Here is a 26,009-nt window from a genome sequence, read left to right as displayed (position 1 = left end):
ACAAATTGATTGAAAAATTTATTTAAAATTATCATAAAATTTATGAAAAAGATGGAGTTAATTTATTACTATTTTCTAAATCTTGTACTCAAAAACCTTTAAACAATGTAGAATATAAATAAAAAACAAAAACTAAAAAGATATATTTGATAGATGAGTAATTAAAATAAAACTTGGTGATACAAGCTAATACTGAGAGAGAGAGAGAGAGAGAGAGAGAGAGAGAGAGAGATGGGGGACATTGCTAATGCAATCAGCTCATTTACTTTATGAAATGAATGTTCTTAATTGGAGATAATAATTTCATAACTTACCTCTGCATACTTTAATTTCAATGTTTTATGCATTTCTCGAAAACGACTGTAACGCCTGAATACAGTCCATGTCTCATCTAGGACAGTAATCTATTAACCAGGCAAACAAAAATGAATCAGCATTAATTAGAAGAAAAAGTAAAAATTTAAAAACATAATTTAAAAATTAAATTAAAAGTGATCAGCATGTAAAATTCCCTAGAATTAAAAACATTAATCTAGTTGCATAAATAGAACTTATAAATAATAATTGCACTCTATTAAATGTGCATCTTTGGATCCCAAATATGGGTACAAGCAGCACGTGGCAGATGCCAGAGGGGCCAATGGTAACTTATTAATCAGTTACAAAAACTGTCCTTTAATTCTTCACTTGGGTTGGAGAGAGAAAATCCCACAGGATGACTTTTTTGGTACAGTAGTGTGCCCATACAAAATTTGTCACCAGAGTCTACTACAGTATACAGGAGGAGAAAAAAGCTAGAGAAGGAGACTCAGAGAAAAGAGGAGGGAGAAGAGGCAAGAGGAGGAGGAGGAGAGAAGACAAAGTGGTAGACAGGAGTGGGAAGAGGACAAATAGAAGGAAGATTATTACTGCATCTCTGTGATTATTCATTTAAATGCACAATATATTTTGCCTTCTTTAGAGGAACAATTATCAATCCAGCCCTTAGCTATCTGACTAGAGTGAAATCTCTGTAGCATATCAACTTATCATAGTAAGAGAGAGGCTGGCAGACGACATTGTCCTTTATAAACAGACCTAAAGCACAGGCTAATGAATCTTGAATTCCTAGCTCCATTTCCCACCATTCTGAGTTCCTGACCTATGTACCCAACCTGGAAGACACTCTTCTTCGGATGTTTCCAAGTTGCCATATTTGACATATTCTCCTATCTCAATTCTGGTGTTGTCCATCTCAACACATTTCACTACCATTTACCACTCCATGCCAGCCAAATGGGAATGCTGAAGCCAACCCAGAATACCATTCTCTTAACTTAGCCAATTCAAACAAGTGCTCGGTAGTGCTCCTTTTACTTCCTAAGAATTTCTTGGAGCTCTACCCTTCTATCCTTTGCCATCACTAGCATCTTATTCTAGGCTATTGGATCTCATGTAGATTTTGCAAGAGTCCCTCCCGATGTCTACATCTACATTTGCCCCTTCCAATCCCTTCTCTGAACAACTATCAAGGGATCTTTTTTTCTACTTCCTTCCTTAAGAACACTTAATAGCTTCACTCTACTCCTAGAAAAGACCTAATTTTTTTAAACCTGCTCTGACTACTTATAGCACACTCACTTTAGGGGTCTCTCTCCTCAGGTGTTTACACTCCTGCTACACTCCCTGAATGCACATCGTCTCCCACCTCAGGGCCTTTTAATCGGTTGTGTCCCTGTATGGGAAATCTTAACCTGCATATCAGAGAAGTGCCCTTCTTAAAGACAATAGTTCAGCTGAATTCTCCTGCATGTAAATCCCAGGGGCATCATAGGAAAAGAAAAGCAATAAGAGGAGAATACCCAGGCAGGTAGTTTTATGAGAAGGATCAAGTTTTGAGTCCCAGTCCTTCTTTGGTTCACTCTTCCCAAAGTCTTAAATGAGATGATTTGGGGGTCATATGAGAATGTACATTTTTTTTTTTAATATTCATCATTCTGATTCTGTATTCATTTGCTTTAAAATAATGTTTTGATTGTGGCAGGTTTTTATGAGTTCCTTGAAAAAGTTATTTTCATAAGGAAAAAAAAAGGTGAACATATTCCTGTAAATTAGTAAGTAAACACATGAGTACATGTGCTCTGCAGCTGTGATAAGTTTTCAAGGACTGGTAGGTTCAAGTTACTAGGGCTTGGGAAACATGGCTCTTGGCAGCAAAGCTGGTTGCCCTTCCTCTTCAGTTCCCTCCTCAATAGACCCAGAGGCATGGCCAGCACAACAACTGGGATGGGGACTTTCTCAAGACCAGAGCACAGCAATGCACAGTTTTAGCTGGACACAAACTAGGGATCCAAAAGGGACCTGGAGGTTGCAGGGGCCTTCTACCTTCCCATGTTGCTGGTGTTCTCCCTGCTGCCAGAAAAACCCTAAGAGTTGAACCTCAATTGTACCCTGGGAGGAGAAAGATTCAGGATAGCTCCCAGGTAAGACCAAGCTGTATTGTGACGGGATTGCAAACAAAGTTACCAGGAGAAATGTAGGATTCTCACGTGACCCAGACTCTGATGCCCCCTGCTCCCTATCCTCCTTCTGAAATCTTTCCATAATATTACTTGGACTCATGGTTAATCATCCGCAAAATACCTTAGATACTCAGCCTCTGCTGTGAATACCCCCTTCAATTTTGCTTTAACTGAAAGCTGGCTCTTCCCCAAGGAACCACTTGCCCACTAGCCCTCTCAAATAGAAGCAATCAAAAGAATATTTCCACAAGCACCCTTGACCAGGTCTGCTCGTTTATCACCATCTGTTCTGTACTTCATTTTTCTCCTGTTACCAGGCAGAAGATGTACTAATGCTCCTAGTTAAGGTCGACCCTGAGGAACACTGGGCTCCAATCCTTTTGCCCTCTGAAAAGCATGGCAATTTAAAAAAACTTAACCATTTTCTTTTCTCTTCATTACACAAACATGTTTCCTCTATTCCATTATTCCCATAAACATCTAAACAAGTTATTATTTCTATCATTTAAACTTTCTATCTTGATCTTCCTCTTCCTTCCTGTCATCAATACATTTTGTCCTTTCCATTAAAACAAAACTCCTTTGGAAATATTTATTCATGTCACCATCTCCTTTTTTTTTTTTTTCATTATCACTTGGGTCCACTGCAATCTACTCACCATTCCACCCAAATTATTCTTACCAAGGTCATCAGTGATCTCCATATTGTAAAGTCCCCTGGTTAATTCTTGGTCTTGATCTTACTTGACCTATGGGGAGGGCTTAACATAGCTAATACCTCTCTTCTAAAATCTTTTTCACTTGGCTTCCAGGTTGCTACACTCTCTTCTTATCCTATTTTTCTTTGCTGGGATTTCTCATCTCCCTGACCTCTAAACATCAAAGAGTCAGAGAGTTTAATCCTGGAACATGTTTTATTTTCTACATGCACTCCCTCCTTTGGTGATCTCATTCATCTCATAACCTTAAATTTACATGCTATGACTCCCTGGATACTCATATCTCTCCCCTGAACCCAGACTCATATATCCTACTGCTACTTAGATGTCTTATATGTGCTTCAAACTTAACATGGTACACTTATCAAAATTAATCTTACTCAAATCCAATTCCCTTCCTTGTCTCAGTAAATGAAAATACCATTCTTCTGCTTATTCAACCCCCAAACATAGCATTGTCCTAAATGTTCCTCTTTCTCACACCTCATACTGTCAGCAAATCCTTTCTGCCAATATGAGACTCTGGCTCTTTCTTACCACCATTACCATCTTTAAGCACCATCATCTTTGGCTCAATTCTTTTTAGCAGCCTCCCTGTTGATTCCCTTGCTCATGCTGTTGTCTCCCTTCCCACTATTCCCTCATTCTTTTCTCAATACAGTCAATAAAGTAACCAAAGTGATCTCATTAAAAATTCAATCTGATGAAGCCATTTCTTTGTTTGAATGAGACACCTTCTCAGGGTCCCATCTCACTCAGGCACAAGTTCAAGTCACTGACCTAAAAGGATCTTTTCCTGACCTCATCTCCAATCACCATCTTCCCATTCTCTCTGAAATCCTTGCTTATTCTAGTATACATCAAACATACACACAGCAAATATGACCACAGAGACTTTGTGTGTGCTTTGCTCTTTCTGGAATGTTCTTTCTCAAGTTTTCATATGACTAGTTCCCTTAGTTCCTTCAAGTCTTTGCTCAAAAGTCACTTTCTTAGTGATGCCTTTCTAAGCTATCCTATCTCAAATTGCAACCCCCTTTTCCCATTTCACACCACTTTATTCTCTTCTCTAATTTCTTCTTTTACTTAGCACTTCTGATTACCAAACATGGTCTAGGTTTACTAAAATATCTTGATTTTTGGTTCTCCTCCCCCCTAGAATGTAAGTTTCAGGACAGGTAGCTTTTTATCTGTTGGTCACTGCTCCTTAGAAGAGTATGTGACACATAACTGGCATTCTGAATGAATAGTCGAAAGACTGAGCCCCATGATGGACTTTTCTTAAATATACTTCCATTCTTAGTGACTTGAACTAGAAATGTTCCCAACCACACACTTTTAGCAGAAAAGGCTTTAAAATGACGTCGAACAAAATTAGGGCAAGGTAAACTGCACACCTATCTTGTGGGGCTTTAACCTATAGGCTTCTTCCTCTTTGCTGCTATCACTGCTCATTAACATTGAACGATTTTTTAAAAAAAATCTCTTGATTACTGAAATGGCATTTCAAACCTACCTCACAATATTGGGAATCATTCTTCTTTCCTATGGTAGTCCTAGGATAGTTCCTTTACAAAGGACACCAATTTCTGTAACAAACCACACGTGCCAAATACTAGGAAGGACAGGATGCAGCTAAGTGGCTGAATAACATTGAGGCATAAGAAGATAAGACAGCAAGAAGAAGATAAAATCCCTTCCTAAATAAGGTGTCCCCACAAAGCATTCAATACACCCCTTTCTGCTTTCTTGATAGTAGCCTCTAGTGCTTACAATAGTAGATGAGATGCTTCTATTGTCTGTTGTAGAACTGGGAGGAGAAAGAAAAAGATGGCCCAAGGGTGAGAGGGCTAAGCCCATATGAAGCTTTGTAATGTATGTATTCCTTTGAACTGGGCTTAATGAAGTCAGGAAAGGTGCAGAGTGGTCTGTTGTACCCATGAGCTCAAGGAAACCTGCATTTATTGAATTGGAAAGGAAACTCTCTGGAACCATCAATATGATGAATGTAGTGAGTTCTCAAAAATATTGAATGATAAAGATCATTACAGGCGTATTATGGTTAATGAAAGATTTTGCCTTGTATCTTACTTAGTTTAATAACTTCACATACACATCTCAATGACTTCTGTCCTCAATATTTCAGTTCACTGTCTGAAACAGTGGTTCTCCAAGAGGGATACCAACAAGCAGCATCTGCTTCAATCAGGAACTTCTTAGAAATGCATATTCAGAAGTCTTACTCACATTTACTGAATCACAGGTTTTGAGGAGGAGCTAAACAATTTGCATTTTAAAAATCTCCTATCAGGGGTTCTGATGAAGGTTAAAATCTGAGCATCCTTGCTGAAATTCACTGCAAGTGTGGCTGCTCCAAAATTAGATAGCCATGCTCCAACAACCTCTCAAGTCCAAACCCTTAGCAAGGCATTTGGAGCCTTTTCTAGGCTGACCCCAGCTCCCAGTGCATTAAAAATCTCACACTCCAGACACCTTGTCAACACAGAATACAGCATATCTGTAGGTCTTTTGAATATCTTCCTACGGCATACATCCCTTTCTGCAAGGGGAGGGTCGCTGTCCAGCCTCCAGGGCAGGGTTCACCCCCCAATTCCTGTCTCAGCAGTATCCCAGCTCTTCCTCCTTCCTAAATCAGAGCCTAAATCACTGATTCCCTAATATGGATTAAATGAACAGTAGCAGTAGGCAGGTAAAGTGTGGTTGGTAGAAATCGGTTACTACAGGCATGCATCTGGGGGTTTATATTTTGTCCCTGGTGAATAGAACTCTCTGCTTCCTGTTTCCACAGGAGTACTTTGTCTCACCTCAGGCCTAGAGCAATGAACTTGGCCTAGAGCAATAAACTTTCACTTGTCTATGGATTAAAACCTCTGACCCATGAGTGCCAAATAAACTTTTCCTCCTTTAAAATTGTTCTTATTGGGTCTTCTGTTCAAGTGGCAAAAAAGCTGACTAAAACAGACACTAATTATATAATTAATATTGCACTAAATAATTTACATATCAAATGTTAATTATATGTCTTTCTACCTTACAAGATTTTAAGACTCCTAAGGGAATAAATCCTCTGCCTTTGGTAGTAATTGGCAAGGTGTGGGGGTGTGTGAATTCTCATTGTAGAGATAAACCTATACTGAGAACCTACTATGGAACTTAAGATTATTTTGCTTTTGAAATCAGATAAGAATTCAGGATTGGTTCAGATCATTCAAAGTGGAGAATGCGGGGGCTGCTGAAGTCTCGGTTGCAGATGCTCTGTTCTGGTAATCTCCTAAAAGTACGTTGTTGTGGTTTTTTTTTTTTTTCTTTTTTCTAAGAATATGGTGTATTCTCAATAGATTTGTAACACAAATTTACAATGAAGCATAAAGAGATTTCCAAAGTCTTCACCTGAGAATTTCACTTGAGATTTTCACTTGGATTCAGGTTAAATACAGTATGAGAAAGTCTCAAGCTTCCTACTTTATATACTGAAGTCTTCCCTTGTCTATCAGCATATAAACAAGATGAGAACAATGATGATAAATGAAGCTCATTAGCAATCATCTCAGAAATGGAAAGTAAGGGAAATATAATTTCTCTGTAGGAAAATGGTCAAAATCCCATCTCTGTCACTGAAACTCACCATTTCTTAAGCCACAGAAGTTTGGAAAAGATATGCAGAAAGGCAAAATGTACATTAAAATCCTATTTTATCCCAAATTAAATCGGGCATGGGGTAGAATATTAGTCTAGAGGCAAGGGATAGCAGGTCAGTACAACTTATATATCAAACCTAAAATATTCAATTATTTTCTTTAATGTGGAGAATGTGAGTTATCATTACTGCATATCTTTGAGGAACAAATTCATTACTTCTTTCTGAATAATTTTGCTGATACAAATCCATCTTTCCTGGGTCATAAAATGATCAGCTGCAACTTAAACACCATAAACATGTCTAAAAGATGGAGTGCGTTTACTTATAAACAATTCTAGATTGAGTGCTTCCCACAAATTTATGTTACAGACATATTTTGCTGGTTTAAGGATTGTGTTGCTTTTAAGATCTGTCATCGATATATATTTGGTTGTGTGCATCTATCTGTGTGAAAAGCAGAATCAACAGCTTTTCATCCACAGGAAAACCTTCTGACTGGCCCCCACTTAAACAGTTACTTGTAGAATTCTCTTCAAAAACATCTTTTAATGACTTTTGGGGGTGCTACCTCAAGTACATATATTTTTAAAAATCTTTGTAATTAGCAATAGTTTGGAAGACATTGTTTAATACTGATCTAATATGTTTAAAAAGTTTCTTCAGACTTTTGCAAAATAAAGTTTTATGCAATGATACAACTATAAACATATTTGAGGAAACATAAAATATATTCCAAATGTATGTATCTGTATAGTAACAAGCATCAATGCATAAGATTGAACTAAAAGCTCCTCAGACATGGAAAATGAAAACTAATATTATCCAAACTCTCCCCAAAGTAGGGGAGGCAAGACGATTTATGGGGTGTGGATAGACTGAAACTTCTATTTACATTTATCTTAGTCTTTTTCTTTATTTCTATTTCTGAAAATGTATTACAATAAATAATAGGTACAATTAGTGAATGTTTGCTTTCTAAGCAAATAAAAATATATTGGCTGTGCCTGATCAGTAAAGTTATGGCTGCAAAAAGTTAAGTTCATGAAGTCCCCATTATTTTCAAGATGTCAGAATCCAATTTATTAATTCTACTAAATCTTTTATGCAGCAACAAAACTTTAAATGTGTTTGGAGAAACATAAAATATATTCAGAATGTATGGATCTCTATGATAACATGCATTAGTGCATTAGGTTTATTAAAATCTCTTCAGACAACTGTTGGAAATGGAACTAAGTCTGGTGTGATAAATGAAGCCAACATCCCATTAAGCACAGCAATATCCCATAGAGATGACAGCCTGCCATAGATTACTCCCAGTTTTGATCTATCTCCAAGATCACCAAATCTGTCATCAAGGACCAACAGCACCAATGCTGTCTGATTTCCAGTGTGTACACATATCCCATGGATCCTGAGTCTGCTGGTGTCTCTAGTGAAGTCTCCCAGGTTCCTTCTTTCCTTTTAGTTTGGACACTCATGGACCCAGGATGGACTCTGGACCATTCTTCCTGCCCTTGGAGTGAAAGCACCTCAAAATTCCTTCTGAGGGAGCCCATCAGAAAAATCTCCCAAGTCAGGCAGCCTATGGAGTACCCTGGCCTCCACTGGGAGGCCCAGCACTGCTGCAGACAACCCCTAAGGCAGGCAAGATGCAGTTTCATGAAATGTAAGCTATTTGACTCAGCACAGTTATACCTTGAAAATTCTTTCAGATTCTCTGTGTGATGAGCATTTCAAAAATGTTCTAGATTCTCAGTCATCACAATGGTCTTGTTTTACTGGAACAATTAAGGTCCCCAAGACCAACTCCCTGAGAATCCTTTCAAGACCTTCCCAAATGCTGCTGTTATGACATTCATTCTCCTTTCTTCAAAACCTTTCTATCTCCACTTAATTTCCTTATTTATTTCAGCCTGAGAGTCCCTAAGGTTAGCCTCAAACTCTATTACTTCCTGATATCAACATATCACTTATACTTTTCTGCCCTTAGTGTTCTCATGACCTAGAAGTTTCTCTCATCTCCACTCAATGAAATCTAGCAATTCCTCTTAAAGAAAAAAAAAATATGTCTATCTTTTTAGTTTGTTCTTAGTTATACATAACCGTATAATGTTTTTTGACATATTATACATATAAAGAGTACAACTCCCCATTCTTTTGGTTGTACATGATGTGGAATTACATTTGTCATGTATTCATATATACATATAAGAAAGTAATGTCTGATTCATTCTATTATCTTTTCCTATTCCCAGTTACCCTCTATAAGCCCACCTGTTCTATGCTGTTTGATTTTTCTGCATGTGATTCTCTTCCCTGAATCAGCTATTCCTCGAATGAAGTAATTATTGATTTTCTCTGTTCCTCAGTATATTAATATATCTAATATGGTCTTTTAAAAAATTACAAGCATCACATAAATATGTGCTAAATAATAAATAAATGAATAATAGAGACAAGGGAGCTCAAGGTCTCTTTTCAGTAAACAAACATTTTAAAACTACATTTTCTAATTCCTTTTCTCTCTTGAACTATGTGCAGTAGAATGACCTGCATTTTTGTCCTTTTCTGACTTAATCTATAACTGTTTAAAGTTTTTAGCAAGTAGGCATTGGGGGAGATAAGGAAGAGGGCAAAGAATTGTGGAGCAAAGCATTTATCAAATTCCTTTTGTAGAGAACATTGTGTTGATTTAGAAGAAACACTGTGATAAATGATTTGGGGATAAGAATGGGTGCAGATGAGTATGAGGCTCATAAATGACACAACAAGAAACAAAAGGTAGTCTCTAAATTGACTTTAACAGCATGGATTTTATTAACCTAGACTTTCCTGTTCCAGAGTACCATAGTCCTTTAGGTACACAGCTTGGAAATGAGAGCCAGGCCAAAGGGGCTGGAGCTGAATTCCTCCACTTAGTAAGGCACAGTTGGGGCTCCCAGAAATATCTAGGAAGGATAAATGAAAAAGCTGGTACTATGGGAGGACACAACTGTCTAATGGGATATTTTAAGTTATTTGCTCAGACATGTGCAATGTATATCCCTTCTCACTCCCCAAGGGAAACTTCAGGAATGTTCACTTATTTTTCTTTCTGGTGAATCCAGAGGAGGGCTGTGCTTTGTTAGCCAGGTAGACACAAAGGAAAAGAGACTGTGACATCAGCCGTCCAAGGGTTCTGGAGACAAGGGAATAACTGCCATCTGGATCATTTCACCAGCTGTATAACTAATTGCTGAACTGAGAAGGCATCCTCTCTCTTCTGCAGTGGGTCCTACCAGCTAGGAGCATAACCAGTTGCAGAAATTCTGTCTCAGGCAACTCAGGGAAGAGGCTGGTCCCAAAGATGGTGTACTGTACAAGCAAAGATGAAGCTAACTGCAACCCTACATTTCCCCTTTCTGTTGGTAACAGGAGTGGGCAAACAATGGAGCTTGTAGAATAATAAAGCTCTATACAAATAGAAGCTCTATATAAATAAAAGATTCTTCAGTCATATTGTCCACGAAAATCTAGATATTCCTTCTGTGCAGACACTTGACAGACATGTATAGAACATGTTTCAGAGCATTGGGCTAGTGAACCTGGTCTGAATCTGTGTGCTATGAAGAAATGAGCTCAATGGCTGAGTACTAAATTAACACCCATATTCTGGACAGCTATGAAGTGGTCCTAAATCAAATAATACTGTGTTACTTTGGCTAAATTACCTTCTATCTGGCCTTTCGAACCCAGCCTTCTGCAATAACCAGAAATAATGACTTCTTCATGCTAGAATTTCAAAATCTTCAAAATAGGAGGTAATACTACTTATTTTTGTACACTTACTTTACAGGGTAGAATGAAGATAAATTTGCCAGAATGTACAAAGGCCCTGAAACTCTGAGAAGATGGACACCTTTCAAATCTATGATCATTACTGATAAAGTACTTCTCCCTCTAACACCTCTGTGAAGCAGGTGAGGAGTAGGGGGAATTATTCTACTTTAAAATTGTGAGAAATGGCAAGAATAACAGCCTAAGCGTTTTTCCTTTAAATTATGTAAATACTGAGAAAAAAAGCAATGGATGTAAACTCTCCATCAGTCATCACTGGAGAATGAAATAATGAAAAGCTCCGAATCAACACAAACTTGGATCTTGGCTTTATCCCAGTCACTTATTAGCTATGTTACTTTGGCTAAATTACTAGATTCCTTCAGGTCTCAACTTTTTCATCTTTAAAATGGACTCATGAACTTAACCTGCATATGAATCAAAAAAGTGTGAAGCAACTAGAAAAGTGCTATATGCTTGGAAATGGTAACTCCTGGCTCCGAGATCATGTTCCTAAATAAAGATATCAGATTATGCACCATTGAAAGATGAGGGTTCTCATACACATCAACTGCAAAAGGAGGAGTTTCGCAAATGATTTTGTGATTTATTTAAAAACATTTTATTCTAGGAAGAGATGTAAAACTTCAAAAATTCTGAAGTCAAGGGAGACAGAATAAACATACTCATATAGAAAACCAGAAATTCGAGTGAAGTAGAAAATTCAAAGTACAGCTATAAGCTAATGACTACTTTCTGTCTGTGCTTGTGACTCAATCTCATTTCTTCTTAGTCATTTCTCTTAGAGGCAGCATTTACTTTGTGAAGATAAACATGAATGTCTAAGTAAAGGCAATATAAAAAATTAGTTGGTTTGGGTGAAAACCAGGGAAGGTAAAAACCACATTCTTCCTCATTTTTCAGTAGAAGACAAAGTGCTTAAAGAAATGAGAGGGGTGCTTAATAAACAAAATCTTTTAGATTTTAGAATAAAATGTGATCCCTCAAGTTCTAATGTAAGTTCTTTTGTTTGATTTTTATGTTTAAAAACAGCATGCAGACTAAATATTTGAATCTGGATGGGCCACAGCATTTGCAGCACGCCATTTGTCTCAGCTATGCTAATACACATGCAGGGAGGTAATCTATCAGGCTACTAATAAGCACAGATTCAGATGCCAGCACACTACTCTTTCTGAACATTTATATTCTATCAAGTTGGGAATAAGTCTTTCTCAAAGATATATGTGTATACAGTTTATCTAATAGACTGGAATGGCTCTTATTTCTGTTCTGCCAAATAAAGAGAAATTTCTCTCACTGTAAATGTGATTACTGCAACTCCCAAACTGCAAATTTCCTGGCCATTTCTTCTTCATGATTCCTGGCAGGTCTATCCACCATCAAATTCTGCAGGTCTGTCAAAGTCTTAACAATAGCCCCTCTTGACAAAGTAACTGTGACTTGGTCAAAATTCAAGATAAAAAGTTAAAACAAGGGGTTGAGGATGTAGTGCAGTGGCAGAGTACTTTTCTAGCATGTGTGAGGCACTGGGTTTAATCAAAATAAAGGCATACTGTCCATCTGCAACTACAAAAAAAAAAAAAAAAGTTAACACACACAAAAATAACAGCCAATCTTGCAAAGAGACAGGATTTGAAAGTGGCTACCACATCTAGTGCAATACTAAAACATGTCCTCAAATTCTAAAAAAAAATGTAGAAAGTATTTCTATTTGGAAGGTACATTTTAAAAAAGAAGGGGGCATTTGGGACCTGAATCTACTTAATAGCTGTGTGACCTTAGGTAAGTCACTCATAATTTCCTAATTCATGAAATATAAATAATACTCCCATTTTGGTACATTTTCCATATTTGTGGAAATGTCTAGTAAAATGCCCAAGGCATAGAATGTGCTTGACAGATGTTAGTTCCTTTCCTTCAGGAGGGGATCCAAACAACTGCACACAGAAATCAGCCAAGAACAAACTCAGAGAGGCTCAGTGAGTAAAAGGTAACATGAAACACAGTGTGCTATTATATTATTTGAGAATATCCAACTGTGCTGTGGAGCATGGATGAAGCTCCTAAGACGGGCCAAGCATGGTCACTAAATAAGCAAAATTTATAGGACATATCAGAACAGATAAGAAGTGAGCAGGAAGCTTGTGAGACACAACGAAATTCATAAAGTCCACTAAATTAAAGGCTGCTGGTTGTTAACCTACAAGACATATATGGAAGATAGATGAATTTACCAAAAAATGTGATATGATGGAACAGACAAAAATGCTACTCTGAGACAGAAAGGGAGAAAAGTGCTAGGTCATGATATGTCCCCTCTGGGTTGACAGTTGTGTCACTCCTGAATTGACCACCTTTGGTGATAACCAGCTTGATCTATTCTGCCTTATTAATGTTCTACTGGAGAAGTGCAGATAACAACCAGGGCTGTCCACGGCATGCCACTGGCCAGATGTATCTAAACCTTGTCCCCCATGGAGAGGGCACTAAATCTGGGGAACCTGTCTCGGCCATGGCTTCTTGCTCAAAATTCTGTTCTGGTCCTTGTAAGCAGATATCAGTGGGAAAGGCTGAGGTAGCAAAGAGAGACAGGATAGGGGTAAGGTAGAATGCTCTGTCAGCCAATCCCTTTTTCCTTATTCTAAGGGTGTTTAAACTGACTTAATAAACCACGAACAGAGATGGCATTTGGTCTTCGAGCCTTTCTGCACTGTGTGGGTGAACTTTTTCACATCCATGGGGGCTACCAGCTCGAGGTAACTTATTCCATGATGGGGGTCCTGAGGTCTATGGAGAAACAGGGAGCACAAACTGCAACTTCAAGAGAGCTTCTGTCCTTATAAGAATGTCAGCCTTGGTTCCCATGTTTTCTGACTTTTGACAGAAACCTGGCAGATCTGGATTTTTATGTCAAGTCTCTCATGTTAAAATGCTGACATCTCATGGAAAATTTCAAAAATCTCTCTAGGCCAAATAAAAAATATCTTCTGCCACATTTGCTCTTGCTACCTTAAGTCAATACAGTTCTTCAACTGTGTCACACCCTGGCCCTGTGGTCCTTGTCATGTGATCCTCAATTGCAAAAGTAAAATTCTAATTTGAACTGGCACCCTTCAGATTTGCAATTTACCACAACTCACTTTCAATCGTTTCTGTTCAGGGAGGGCTCAGCAGATGTGAGACCTCTCTTAGCTAAGCATCTCCCAGCTGTAAGGCTGGACAGACTGATTAGAAGGGAGGGCTCACAAATCTAAAGTCACATGACTGAAAGAAAAATGACTGCCACTGACAGGGATTCTCTGTAATTGTCTACAGATGGTCTACACATTTGGCTGGAATACTTCCTGGAGGTCATATTTCCTCACTGTCATTCATTATCCATGTCATCGCTGCTTCTCCCCACTTCTCAGGCCACCAATCAGAGCAAAATGAGGCAGCACGTGGGGGCAAGAGGAGACTGCTCCTATGGTGACTTCAGAATCAGATGATTAGGATTAGAGAAGGTTTTGGGTTGGACATTGTGTGTTTGAGATAAGTTGTGTGTGTGGACCTATAACCCTCTGGCCTGAAAGTGGACCAAAGTGACACCGGTCAAAGGAGCTTACCTCAGGCTGAGAAAAGGCAAGGGCCCACACTTTCCTGATCAACAGAGGAGTGTGAACACATTGTTCTAGATGAGACTAGAACATGGGCCTCTATATGCAAGGAGACAGAGAATGTCCAGGTGCCTAGGATAATATGCAAAGAGTGGACAGTGAGCCTAGAGGTGTACCTCTCTGTGAACAAGAGCCAAAACAAAACTAAATTAACCTATGGGTGCCGAAGACTTCCCAGAGCGAGGTTGTTTGTGAGCCGGTGAGCTGGAAGGTAAAGCTGAGAAGGTAGAAGGGGAGGCAGGAGAAAGAAAGTTGGGAGGGACCAGCATCCTCGGACCCGACACAATCCAGAAGCTGCATGCACCCACACTCTCACTACATGACTAAGAGCCAGCCGCCACGCCATGAGCAGAGCAATGGGCAATCAGTAACTGATGGAATCCATAGATACACATGGAGCCCAGGAGCTTATAGGGGGGCTGTTCACAAAGGGTACTCAGTCACTTAATCACTCCTGAAGCTCTGAGCAGGCCAAGCCTAGTAAGAACACCAGGCTCACATGAGTCACATTGCTGGGCAATCTGTCCTGGGTGACCATTACCAGTCAAGCGCTGTGCAGGCTGGGATTCAGTGCTATGCAATACTGACAAAGGCAGGTTATGCTTCCAGAGGAAGACTGGTGATAAACACAACAATGACAGGAAAAAACAGGACTGTGAGCTATGACACGGCTGCTAAGAGAGCACACTGGGTGGTAGTTGGAGAATGGGGAACATTACTGCATATGTCACCACTCCAGAAAGGGGATGGGAAGACACCATCTTGTAAAGATCACCTTTTTTATAGAAATAGAAACTCTCAAGAAACAAAATATAAAAATTACACCAGCATTGGCTTATTTCTTTATACTACCATGTTGCTGTGTAAATTAAAATGCAAGGAATTTAAAACAATGTCATATTTCTACGACAAATGAGTATGACAACCTCTGTTAGCCTTAACTACAGATTTCCCTGGCTGGTGTTTTGTATCATGTTAAAATGTAATTTAAAAATTAAATTTTATCCACTCTAGTCCTAGCTAACTGAAAATGGCAAGTATAATGCATTGTAACTGATTTCATGTATCAATCACCAAAAAGTTTAGAAGAGGGAGTTTTAAGATGACAGCTGTCTTCAGTGAGAGGTATTACTTGTGGCAGCTGCAGTTTAGGAAAAACACATATTTTACAGATATATGCTACTGACCAGCAGGTGACATTCAGTAATATTCAGTGCCAAATGTCCTCAGCTCAGAGAAGCCAGACAGGGCCTTCTTCTGCTTCCTGCCTCATCTCTGACACCTGTTGGCAGGAGGTGCATTTCTTTATGTATATGGGGACAGAGTCCCAGAAGGATGTGCTATTAGGATTTATTGGACGGGTTAACTCCAAGGAAACAGAAACTGACATGACCTGGGGGGTTCCTAGGCACAGCTCCTCCAGGGTTCAGTAAAATAAAGGGAAGGACAACTTTCTGCATCATCAGGAAAGAACATTACAAAAAAACACCAACAAAAGAAAGGAATGCAACAAATTGAGATATATCCATACAGTAGGATGCTCTCCGGATAGAAAAAGAAAAATGATCACTGTACTAATTGTATGGATGAATCTCTAAAACATCACGTCCAGTGAAAGCAGCTAGATGTAGAAGACTACTGCTGTGAAAGGCCATGTTCTGGCAGGCTGGATCAGGTACAGTGAACCTGTAGCTGGAGAGAGCACATCAGTGCTTACCTGAAGGCTGCATAAGGATGCTAACTGCAGAGAGGCATGAGAAATTCTAGAGTGCCTGAAATATCCTAAATCTAGATGGGGCAGGTTCCACAGTGTGCACTTTTCACTGAACATAAATGATGCCTCAATGGAGTAGATTTACAAAGTTAAATGAGACTGAACAATAGTAACCTATGTACTTATCTATCTAAAAGTTAATAAAAGAAAGCTGTTGTTAGTCCACCAAAATAAAGCAAATAAAAAAGACAGTCTTTTTGAATTAAACATGGTTTAATGAAAAGTTCCGTTATTCTCCTTTTAAAGATCAGTGACCAGAACCCCCTCAGGACCCATCAGGGATGAGAAGATGAGCATTTGTGAATGCCTGTTTTTCTTACTGCCCTCCCCTGTGCCTGACCTGGAACATCTCCCTAATAAGCTCATGACTACTTCATTCCACAATGAACAGAACCATGAAAAGTACCAAATTAGAAATTAAAATGAAAATGGCCAATGAAGAAAAAAAGACTAGTAAATCCTGGGGCTAAGGGATGTAGTTTGGTGATGGAGCACTTGCCTAGCATGTGCAAGGCCCTAGCTTAGATCCCCAGCACCACAAAATAGTCCAATCTAGGAAAGGGTGAACAGAAAAGGATAGGAAGCAGAAGGGATGCAGTGGGCTCAGGGAAAGCTGACAGAAAGAGAATACCAGCAGCCACCCCTCTGCATGCTTCAAGCATTTCACATACATAAACTCACATTCCTCACACCAACCCAGCTGGGAGGGTTTTATTATCCCCATTTTACAGATGAGGCATAGTGAGTCCTCTCTGTTTTATACCTGTCTTCTTCCCAGATTCTCTAGGGCCTGCCAAATCAGTGAGTGGAGGCTCATACCTTGTATGTTCACATAGGGGTTTCTAAGTGAACTGGCAGTGACCACCAGGAAGCCATGCAGTGATCAGGGGTCCCACATCAGCAAGGCATCAAGGCCCTGTCCCACTGGTCACAGAAGGCACAGTGGTTCACAGTGGGCACTCAGAACCCCAGACAGCCTTGAAGATCATTAGGGAAGGGTGATGTCAAACACAAATTGACTTTTTAAAAAAGAAGCAACAAAGATTGTTCTAAAGGATAAAGTACAATAATATAAAATATCTATGTACATTAACATCAGATTTTCCTTACAAAAGCCTAAAACTGTTGAGTCTATTGTCAAATAATACTTTTTACCTTTCAAATAATACTTTTCCTAAATGCCATTAACTCAACAAGAAAGAATAACTAGTATCCAAAATATTACCCATAATGAGACTATCTATTCTAGAAAACATGTTCTATACATGGTATATCTTAATGGATGGAAAAAGTTTGCAAACATGTTTTTTTTTTTAAATAAAAAACAGTTAAAATGATTTTAACATAAGATCTTAAAAGTAAAAATTTATGAAAAAATACTCATAAAGTTGTTTCTTCAAAACTGTTTATAGTATTTCATAGTACTTCTTATATGGAGGTACAAAACTGCATGTCCACAGAACCACTAAAATCTCAACGAAGGGCTAAAGTTTCAGTAACAGGTGCAAGACAGCTGCAGTTCTATTTCAATAATGACAATGGATGAATTAATTATCTGTGGGTTTTCTTTTAGGCTTTCTTTAATTTTAAGTTCAGAATGCTAAGGGAGAATAAGATACTCCCCCCACCAAAAAAAAAAAAAAAAAAAAAAAAATCCCAAAACTTCAGACATAATTGCACATCAAAAGTCACTGAGGGGATAGCAAGGGTTAAATCTTACACATTCTCTAAACTTTTTTGTTTCTATTAAATTTTAATAACAGATATTTATACAGCACTTAGTATGTGGCAGGCACTATTTCAAGTACTTTCATATATAAGATTACATACTCCCCACTCATCCCAGCCTAGTGGGTTTTACTGTTCCCATTTAACAGATGAGGCAAAGCTAGGTTAAATGACTTGTTGAGATTACTTGGAGGATACAAGGCACGATACTGGCACACCTAACCATTCTAATAGCTGCACTTTGTCCAAAGCAAGTCTGCACTTGCTCTGGGGAGGGATAGTATATTCATGTTTGTTTCTAATACTAAACCCTGATACCTCAGTGACAGGCTGTCCCCATGAGAATGAAGTCTCTGCTCAAGTGCATGTGTAGACATTAGGAGACCAGCCCCATTGGGAGAATTAGAAATTCTCCAGGCTAATGCTAACAGTCCAGCCTTCATGCCAATGATTATAATACCTAGGATGTGTACAAAAGGAAGCAGAAGGATAGCATACTTTCAGAACTGGCTTTGTAAGTTGAAGAAAGCAGAACTCTTTGGATTTGGATTTTATGTATTTTAAAGTATAAGCTTAGACTCTGAAAGGCCCCATATGGTTTTCTGTATTTGGTTTCTCTAACTTGCTTTGACAATAGCATCATCACAATTTTGGCCAGATTTGCACACCACCTATGATAGTGTTTACTTCTAATATTTATTTAAGTCAACTCAGTTTTTAAAAAAATATATTAGTATTCAAGTTATATACATGAGGTCAATCTAATAGTTATATTTTATCCACTAGAGCAACATAAATATGCATGTAAACTAAAATCTTACATGTTTTCATAGCTATTAGTTCTATGATTTGGACAATTCTATAATTCTGGGATGGTGAAAGCCAGTCTTTATCCCCAATCAAAAATTTGGAAATAATAAAAACACCCTCAAAAACTGTCTATTAAAATTTAATATATAAAACTGTCATTATATATGAAATATGTATACATATATACATATCATAATATATAATTACAAATGGAACTTCACATAGACATATACATATAGAAAGGTTGAAAACAAATGTAAAGGAACTGTGTAGAAATGAGGCATTTATTAGGTTAGGGACAATAAAAAGTAATGGACCAAGAACATGGCATAATATTTGTGGTTTCTCAAATAAAAACCCACAACATTAGATCAATAAAGTTAAAAAAAAATTACACAGGCATCATGTCTTCTCAACAAAAATCTTGAATATATAAATTACTGTCCAGTTGCATTTTTTTTAAAAGGAAAACTCAGTTTGTAGAAATACATATCTAAAAACCTGATTAATAAGAAGTTTTACTGTTTCTTCAGATGCCTACCTAAAGGGAGGGATCCCCCAGAGCCCAGGGGCTCCTGAAGTCCATCAGGAAATGGGCGAGTGAGAAAGGGCTGACTCAGGATCCCTCCTCCCTCCCTGTCAGAAGCTCCAGGATTATCAGCTTTACAGTTCTTCCTTAGGATATTCTCTAAAGAAAGGTAAGATATGATTGGAGACCACTAGTGCTGTCCAGTTTCCTCATTTTATCCATGAGAAAACTGAGTCTCAGAGGGGTAAAAAGACTGAGGGTCACTCGGCAAACAGTGGCAGAATCAGGCTCTACAGAACTTGGTGACCAGATTCCGATTCTGCTGTTTACCTGAACAAAACTACCTCCAAGGACATCCTTATGTATCAATACATCAGTGACCCTAGGGGACTTCATTATATTGATACCTTTGTTTATCCTTGAAAATGAAGAAGTGTGATTTATCTTTAATTCACTGAGGAGGGGATGGTAGCCAGCAACAATTAATGAAGTGTTATGAGTCAATGGAAATAAATTAGAAATAAGATGAAGTCATTATTTTGGAAAGCATGATGTAAGGAAACAGGCACATCTCTTCTTTAAAAATATAAATCAAAGCACACCTGAGATAGATTGGTAACACCTCTTAATTAAAATCAGGAAACAACAATAAAAATAGGAGCAGTAATAATGACAATAGCTATAATTTGTGGTTTATTATATACCAGTCACCAGACCCAACATTTTACATGTACTGATAGCCCTGTAATCTAAATATTATTATTCCTATAATAAGCCCATGGGTAGTGTGACTGTCCTGGTTTGCCCAGAACTGTGGAGTCTCTTAAGAGTATAGAACTTTCAGGGCTGATACCAGGGAAGTCCTGGGTACCCTGGAATGAGCGATCATCCTAATATGAGACAGGTAGGAGGCAGAAACTCCCTTGTCTATGTGATGCCCCACTGATATGATCTTCTATAGGAAACCTTACCTCCTTATGGCACAATCTATAGAGTTTCTCAGACTGGTTTAAAGGGTGTGACTAATATCTTACAAAACAAGATATTTACATGAGCTTCATTTTACAAAAAAAGACAGAGAAAGCATTGTACAGCTTCCGACCTCCATTCCTCCAGAAGAGTAGAGAAGGGACACTTACCTTGACCTCAAACTCGAAGTGCTCATCCTTTCCTTGCCCACAGAGGACATAGCGTGGAATACTAATCTTAATTGGGTCCTTGAGGTCATCTGGATTTGCTCCCAAAGAGCGGGAAACCATTCGCTATCAAAGAAACATCAGATAGAGAGAACAAAGAGAAACCAACATCACTCTGCTGCAAATACCCTGCTTGGGCAGGAGGGAGAAAATGTGTTTCAAGTAGAGAAAAGAGCATCAAACCAGTAGTTTATTTAGAAAAGGGATGGTTTCCTTTGAAAGAGAAATGCAAAGCCTCTCTTGTAACAAAAGACCATTTTTTTAGGTATACCATTCCAAGAAGTTAGGGCAAAAGCACTTCAAAATGTTGTTTGTCTTTGAAGTTACTTCCAATTTATAAGAACAAGTGAAAACAGGAAGAGATTATATATCCTGACTTAAAAAAAAAAATCGGTATACACCAGATTCTTTTCTTAAAAGTTTTGATTATCTGACAAACTTTTTTTCTTCACTATCAAACTGCTGTATTTAAAGCCTCAAAAGCTGGAGATTTTATTCAAATTTATTTTATCTTTAACTTCTAGCCATTTTTATAAGGTACCGCAGTGTGGAAAGCTTTTAAAACACAATGAAAATAAACCCCAAGTATTTTCTTTAAGCTTCATTTGATAAATAACTGACTTGGCTTTGACAAAATGTTAATTTTTTTTTGAAATTTTAAATTGGTCTTTTAAAAACTGTTTTTTAACCTAAATTCTATTATATTTTAAATTGCTGCACTATAGTTATACATAAAGGTAAAATCCATTGTGATATGTTCATACATAGACAGGGCATCATTTGATTAATTTCATTCTGCTGTGCCTTCTCTTTCTCATCCCTCCTCCCTTCCCTTCTTTCTTCTTCCTCTACTACACTGTTCTCCCTTCTATTTTTATGATATATCTCTTTTTTTGTTAATTCCTTACTTACCTCTAGTTTCCACATATAAGAAAAAATATTCAAATCTTGACTTCTGAATCTTGGCTTATTTCATTCAGCATGATGTTCTTTAGTTCCAATCATTTACCAGTAAGTGACATAATTTCATTTTTCATTATGAATGAGTAAAACTCCATTGTGCACATATACCACATTTTCTTTATCCAATTATCTATTGAAGAAAACTTAGCTTGATTTCATAAATTGCTTACTATAGATTGTGCTGATACAAACATTTATATTCAGGCATCATAATAATCTGCTGATTTTAATTCTTTTGAATAAATACAAAGGAGAGCAATAGCTGGATCATATAGTGGGTCAATTCCTAGTCTTTTGAAGAATCTCCATACAGCTTTCCAAAGTAGATGTAGTAATTTGCAATCCCACCAACAACATATAAGTGAACCTTTTGCCCCACGTCCTCACCAGAATTAATTATTTATACTTCTGATGACAGCCATACCTGGAATGAGATGGAACCTCTGTATTTTCGATTTGCATTTCCCTGATTGCTAAGGATGTTGAACATTTATCATATATTTGTTGGCCATTTGCATTTCTTCTTCTGAGAAATATCTGTTTAGTTCATTTGCCCATTTTTTGATTATTTTTAATGTTGATTTCTATTCACATATATATTTTGGATGTTAATCTTTTTTTGGAAAAGTAGCTGGCAAAGATTTTTCTTCCATCCGAGAGGCTCTTTCAGAAATTTTAAAAATTTGAAGCCATCTCACTTACTGATTTTTTATTTCATAAGCATTAGAATTCTTATTAAGGAAGTTGGTCCCTGTGCCACTACGTTGATTGTTGACCCTATGTTTTCTTATACAGCTGCTGTGTTTCTGGTATAACTCATAGGTATTTGATCCACTTTGATTTTGAGCAGGGTGAGAGACAGAGATCTAGTTTCATTTTTCCACATATGCATATCCAGTTTTCTCCACACCAATTGTTAAAAATGCTATTTTTTCTCCAATGTATGTTTTTGGCACCTTTCCCAAGGATAAGATGACTATACCTATGTGCAATTGTCTGTCTTTTATTCTATTGCACTGTTCTTCATATCTGTTTTGATGTCAACACCATGATGTTTTTATAACTATAGTTCTATGCTACAATTTGAGGATCAGGTATTGTGATGTCTCCAGTCTAACTATTAGTGCTCAGAATTGCTTAAGCTGTTCTGGGTCTTTTATTCTTCCATATGAATTTAGAATTATTTTTCCAGTTCCATGAAAAATGTTACTGCTATTTTTATGAAGATTGCATTGAATCTGTAAACTGCTTTTGGTAATACAGCCATTTTCACAACATTAATTCTGCCTATTCAAGAAATGGTAGGTATTTCCATCTTCTAATGTCTTCTTCAATTTCTTTCTTCAGCATTCTATAATATTCATTGTAGAGATCTTTTACCTCCTTGGTTAGATTTATTCCCAAGTATGTGTGTGTGTATATGTATGTATGTATATATTCATTCATTCACTCACTCACTCACTCATTCATTGAGGCTATTGTGAATGGAACTATAGTGAAAGCAGCCTATTAAAAAGTCTCATAGTCAACAGTGGGAGAAAGATGAAATATAGGAAACCTAAAAAAGCAAATAAATAAAATGCCCCCCCAAATGTGTAACTCCTCAACAATTGAATCCTTAAATATCAAAGGGGAAGAAATGTCAAAGAATTCAAAATGCTGATGGTTAAAATGATCAAGGGAGTACGAGAAAATATAAGAAGTGAACTAACAGAAAATACAGGAAGTAGAAGATCATTTCAATAAAGAAATAGATATTATGAAAAAAAAACTAGATATCCTGGAAATAAAAGAATCAATAAATAAAAATAAAAACTTCAATGGAAAGTATCACATTAGACCATGGAAAAGACAGATTTTTTAGGCCTTAACGTCAAGGTATGCAATCTTAAAACTCAAGTAAGCAATAAAAATAAGAAACCATGACCAGAATACTCAGGAAATATGGGACAACATGAAGAGACTGAATCTCAGGATCACTGGCATCGAGGAAGGAAGTGAGAAATAAACTAAGAGCATGCATAATCTTTTCAGTGAAATAATATCAGAAAAATTTTTAAACCTTGTGAATGAGATAGACATCCAAACTCACGATGTATTAAGAATCTCAAATGACAAGATCAAAAAATCCTCTCCAGAAGGGAAATTGCATGGAAATGGAAGGTCCCTCAGAGTTATACAAAAGTACATACAAGAGGAAGTGAGGGGAAAGGGAAAAATAATACAAGGGGGACAAATGAATGTCAGTAGAGGGGGCAGAGAGAGAAGAGGGGAGGGGAGGGGAGGGGAGGGGGGATAGTAGAGGATAGGAAAGGCAGCAGAACACAACAGACACTAGTATGGCAATATGTAAATCAATGGATGTGTAACTGATGTAATTCTGCAATCTGTATATGGGGTAAAAATGGGAGCTCATAACCCACTTGAATCAAAGTGTGAAATATGATATATCAAGAACTATGTAATGTTTTGAACAGCCAACAATAAAAAATTAAAGAGTTAAAAAAAAATCCTCTCCAAAATACGTTATAATTAAAATATCTAATATACAAAACAAGGATAGAATTTTAAGAGCTGCAAGAGAAAAATGGCAGGTCACATTCACAGGCAAAGCAATATGAATCATTCATTGCTAACCTCTTAGCCCAGGATTTAAGAGGCAGGAAGGTTTGGAATAATATATGCCAAGCTCTGAAAGACTGCCAACCAATATTGCTTTATCCAGCAAAGAATTGAAGATGAAATAGAAAACTCCCTTGACAAATTGTTTTGTTTAACAAGTACACGTTTAACCATCTACTTTTTTATGTATATAATTTTTTCTTTTAATTTCTTTATTGGTTGATATTAGTATAACATTAGGATTCATTTTGACATAATCATAAATGCATGGAATATAATTTGCTCCAATTCAGTCCTCAGTACTTACCCTTATCCTCCCCTTCCTCTCTCCTGCTGTTCCTTTCCTCTGCTTGACTGACATTCTGCAATTTACTTAATTTTTTTATAAAAATTAGTGTCTTGTGGATATGCATAATGGTAAGATTCACTATAGTATATTCATATAAGTACATAGGAAAGTTAGGTCGGATTCATTGTGTAGTTTTTTTTCCCTTATCCCATCTCTCCTACCTTTCCCTCAATCCCATTTTTCAACTCCTCTCGTCTTTTGATTAACCATCTGCTTTTTATTTTTAATTACATATTGGTCATTTAACTAACTACCATTCGATTTTATAAATCATGCTTTGATGACCATCTTTGTAAATGCTTTAATTGGTACATTATAATTATACATAGTGGTGGGACTGTTGTAAATATATTCATATATGCACATAATTTCTGTAAGACATTCCCCAGTTCTTCCTTCCTCCCCTTCTCAGTTCTCCTCCCTCTACTTTTCTTCTATACACTCAAACACACACACACACACATGTGTGTGTATTCTATTGGTATATTATGATTTTGGTAAATTTTATTTCCCCATTTTTCCCCTTTCTCTCCCTTCCCCTTTGTCTACTTTAGTGATCTCCATTCTACTTTGATGGTAAATATTTATGGTCTGGGTGGTGAGAAGTCAGAAGGGTCTGAGGAAGAAACATTATAAAAAAATAAATCTTCAAAATGAGTTCTCTTGAATGTGAACAGGAAGAAATCTCTAAACAACCCTCATTTCTTGCACTAACCTGGGGCTTTATAAAATATAAGAAAATATGTTTCTGAAGCAGTATCAGTAATAAAATAATTAAAATCATATAGTTGACTGTTATGGAACAATTACTGTGCCCATAAACTAAAGTTTATATGTACCAGCTTATTTAATCCTCATGATCTTCCTGTGAGGTACTAATGGCTATTACCCTTATTTATTAAATGAGAAGCCCAAGACTGCATGGTGAGGTCACCTGATGAAGGTAAGTGCCAAGATTTGAACTTGTTTCAACCAGAGCCCATTTTTGTCACAAAACTGCTCTTCTGCAATATGAAATTTTAAAATAGAAATAACAAATAATTCAGACACAGAGAATTTAAGAAGCTGCACAATCTCTCTATGATTATGCAGTAAAAAGAAAACAGTGGGTAATCAGCCCTCTTTCTCCCAGGAAGAAAAGAGCCCTGAGTCCCCAGACAAGTGTTAACATGGAAGGCCCCACCTAGCTACAGCTGTGAAAGCTCAGACCTCTATCTGCATAAGATGGACAATTTGGTTCAGAGTGTTGATTTCAATCAAACTAATGGTGTAAACATTTTGGCATGATGTGAAGTTACCAAAGTCTTTTAGAGCATCTTAATATTTTTCCCAGTGGCTAGTCACCCATAAGAACCACTACTGATCAAAATGGTGGTTGAAGACCAAAGTATAAATTATTAAAGGGTTTCTTGATATGAGCATTGTTAAAGTCCTTTCCATTCAACTTCAATGCATTTCCAAATTACTTTAAGCATAGGTTTTTCTTGAAACATGGCACATGTTTATGTATTTAAAGATAAAAAAGGGCGAGAAATAATTTAGTGGTTTTATTTATAGGAACACATTTAATGTTAAAAAATGTCTTTGACCTACAAATGCCATGGTTTAGCCAGGAAGTTTTTGCTCTGCTTCTTAATCCCTGGATCCCTTCTATGTCT

General features: G+C 37.3%; 1 protein-coding gene across 2 annotated transcripts in view; it reads right to left on the bottom strand.

The window, feature by feature from the left end:
• Positions 1–26,009, bottom strand: part of Kif16b (kinesin family member 16B) — a 300,714-nt gene that overhangs the window by 67,828 nt on the left and 206,877 nt on the right. Inside the window, exons 23-24 of one of the 2 annotated variants that reach the window (XM_027921573.3) lie at positions 20,361–20,483; positions 315–404 (exon numbers count right to left, since the gene is read on the bottom strand). In XM_027921573.3, the coding sequence (XP_027777374.1) occupies positions 315–404; positions 20,361–20,483 (213 nt within the window). The remainder of the gene's footprint in view (positions 1–314; positions 405–20,360; positions 20,484–26,009) is intronic. The other variant, XM_071608712.1, reaches the window with a different exon arrangement.

The sequence above is a fragment of the Marmota flaviventris genome, chromosome 2 (genome assembly GCF_047511675.1).
Source record: "Marmota flaviventris isolate mMarFla1 chromosome 2, mMarFla1.hap1, whole genome shotgun sequence".
Lineage (NCBI taxonomy): Eukaryota > Metazoa > Chordata > Mammalia > Rodentia > Sciuridae > Marmota > Marmota flaviventris.
This window is presented reverse-complemented; position numbering and strand designations above follow the sequence as displayed.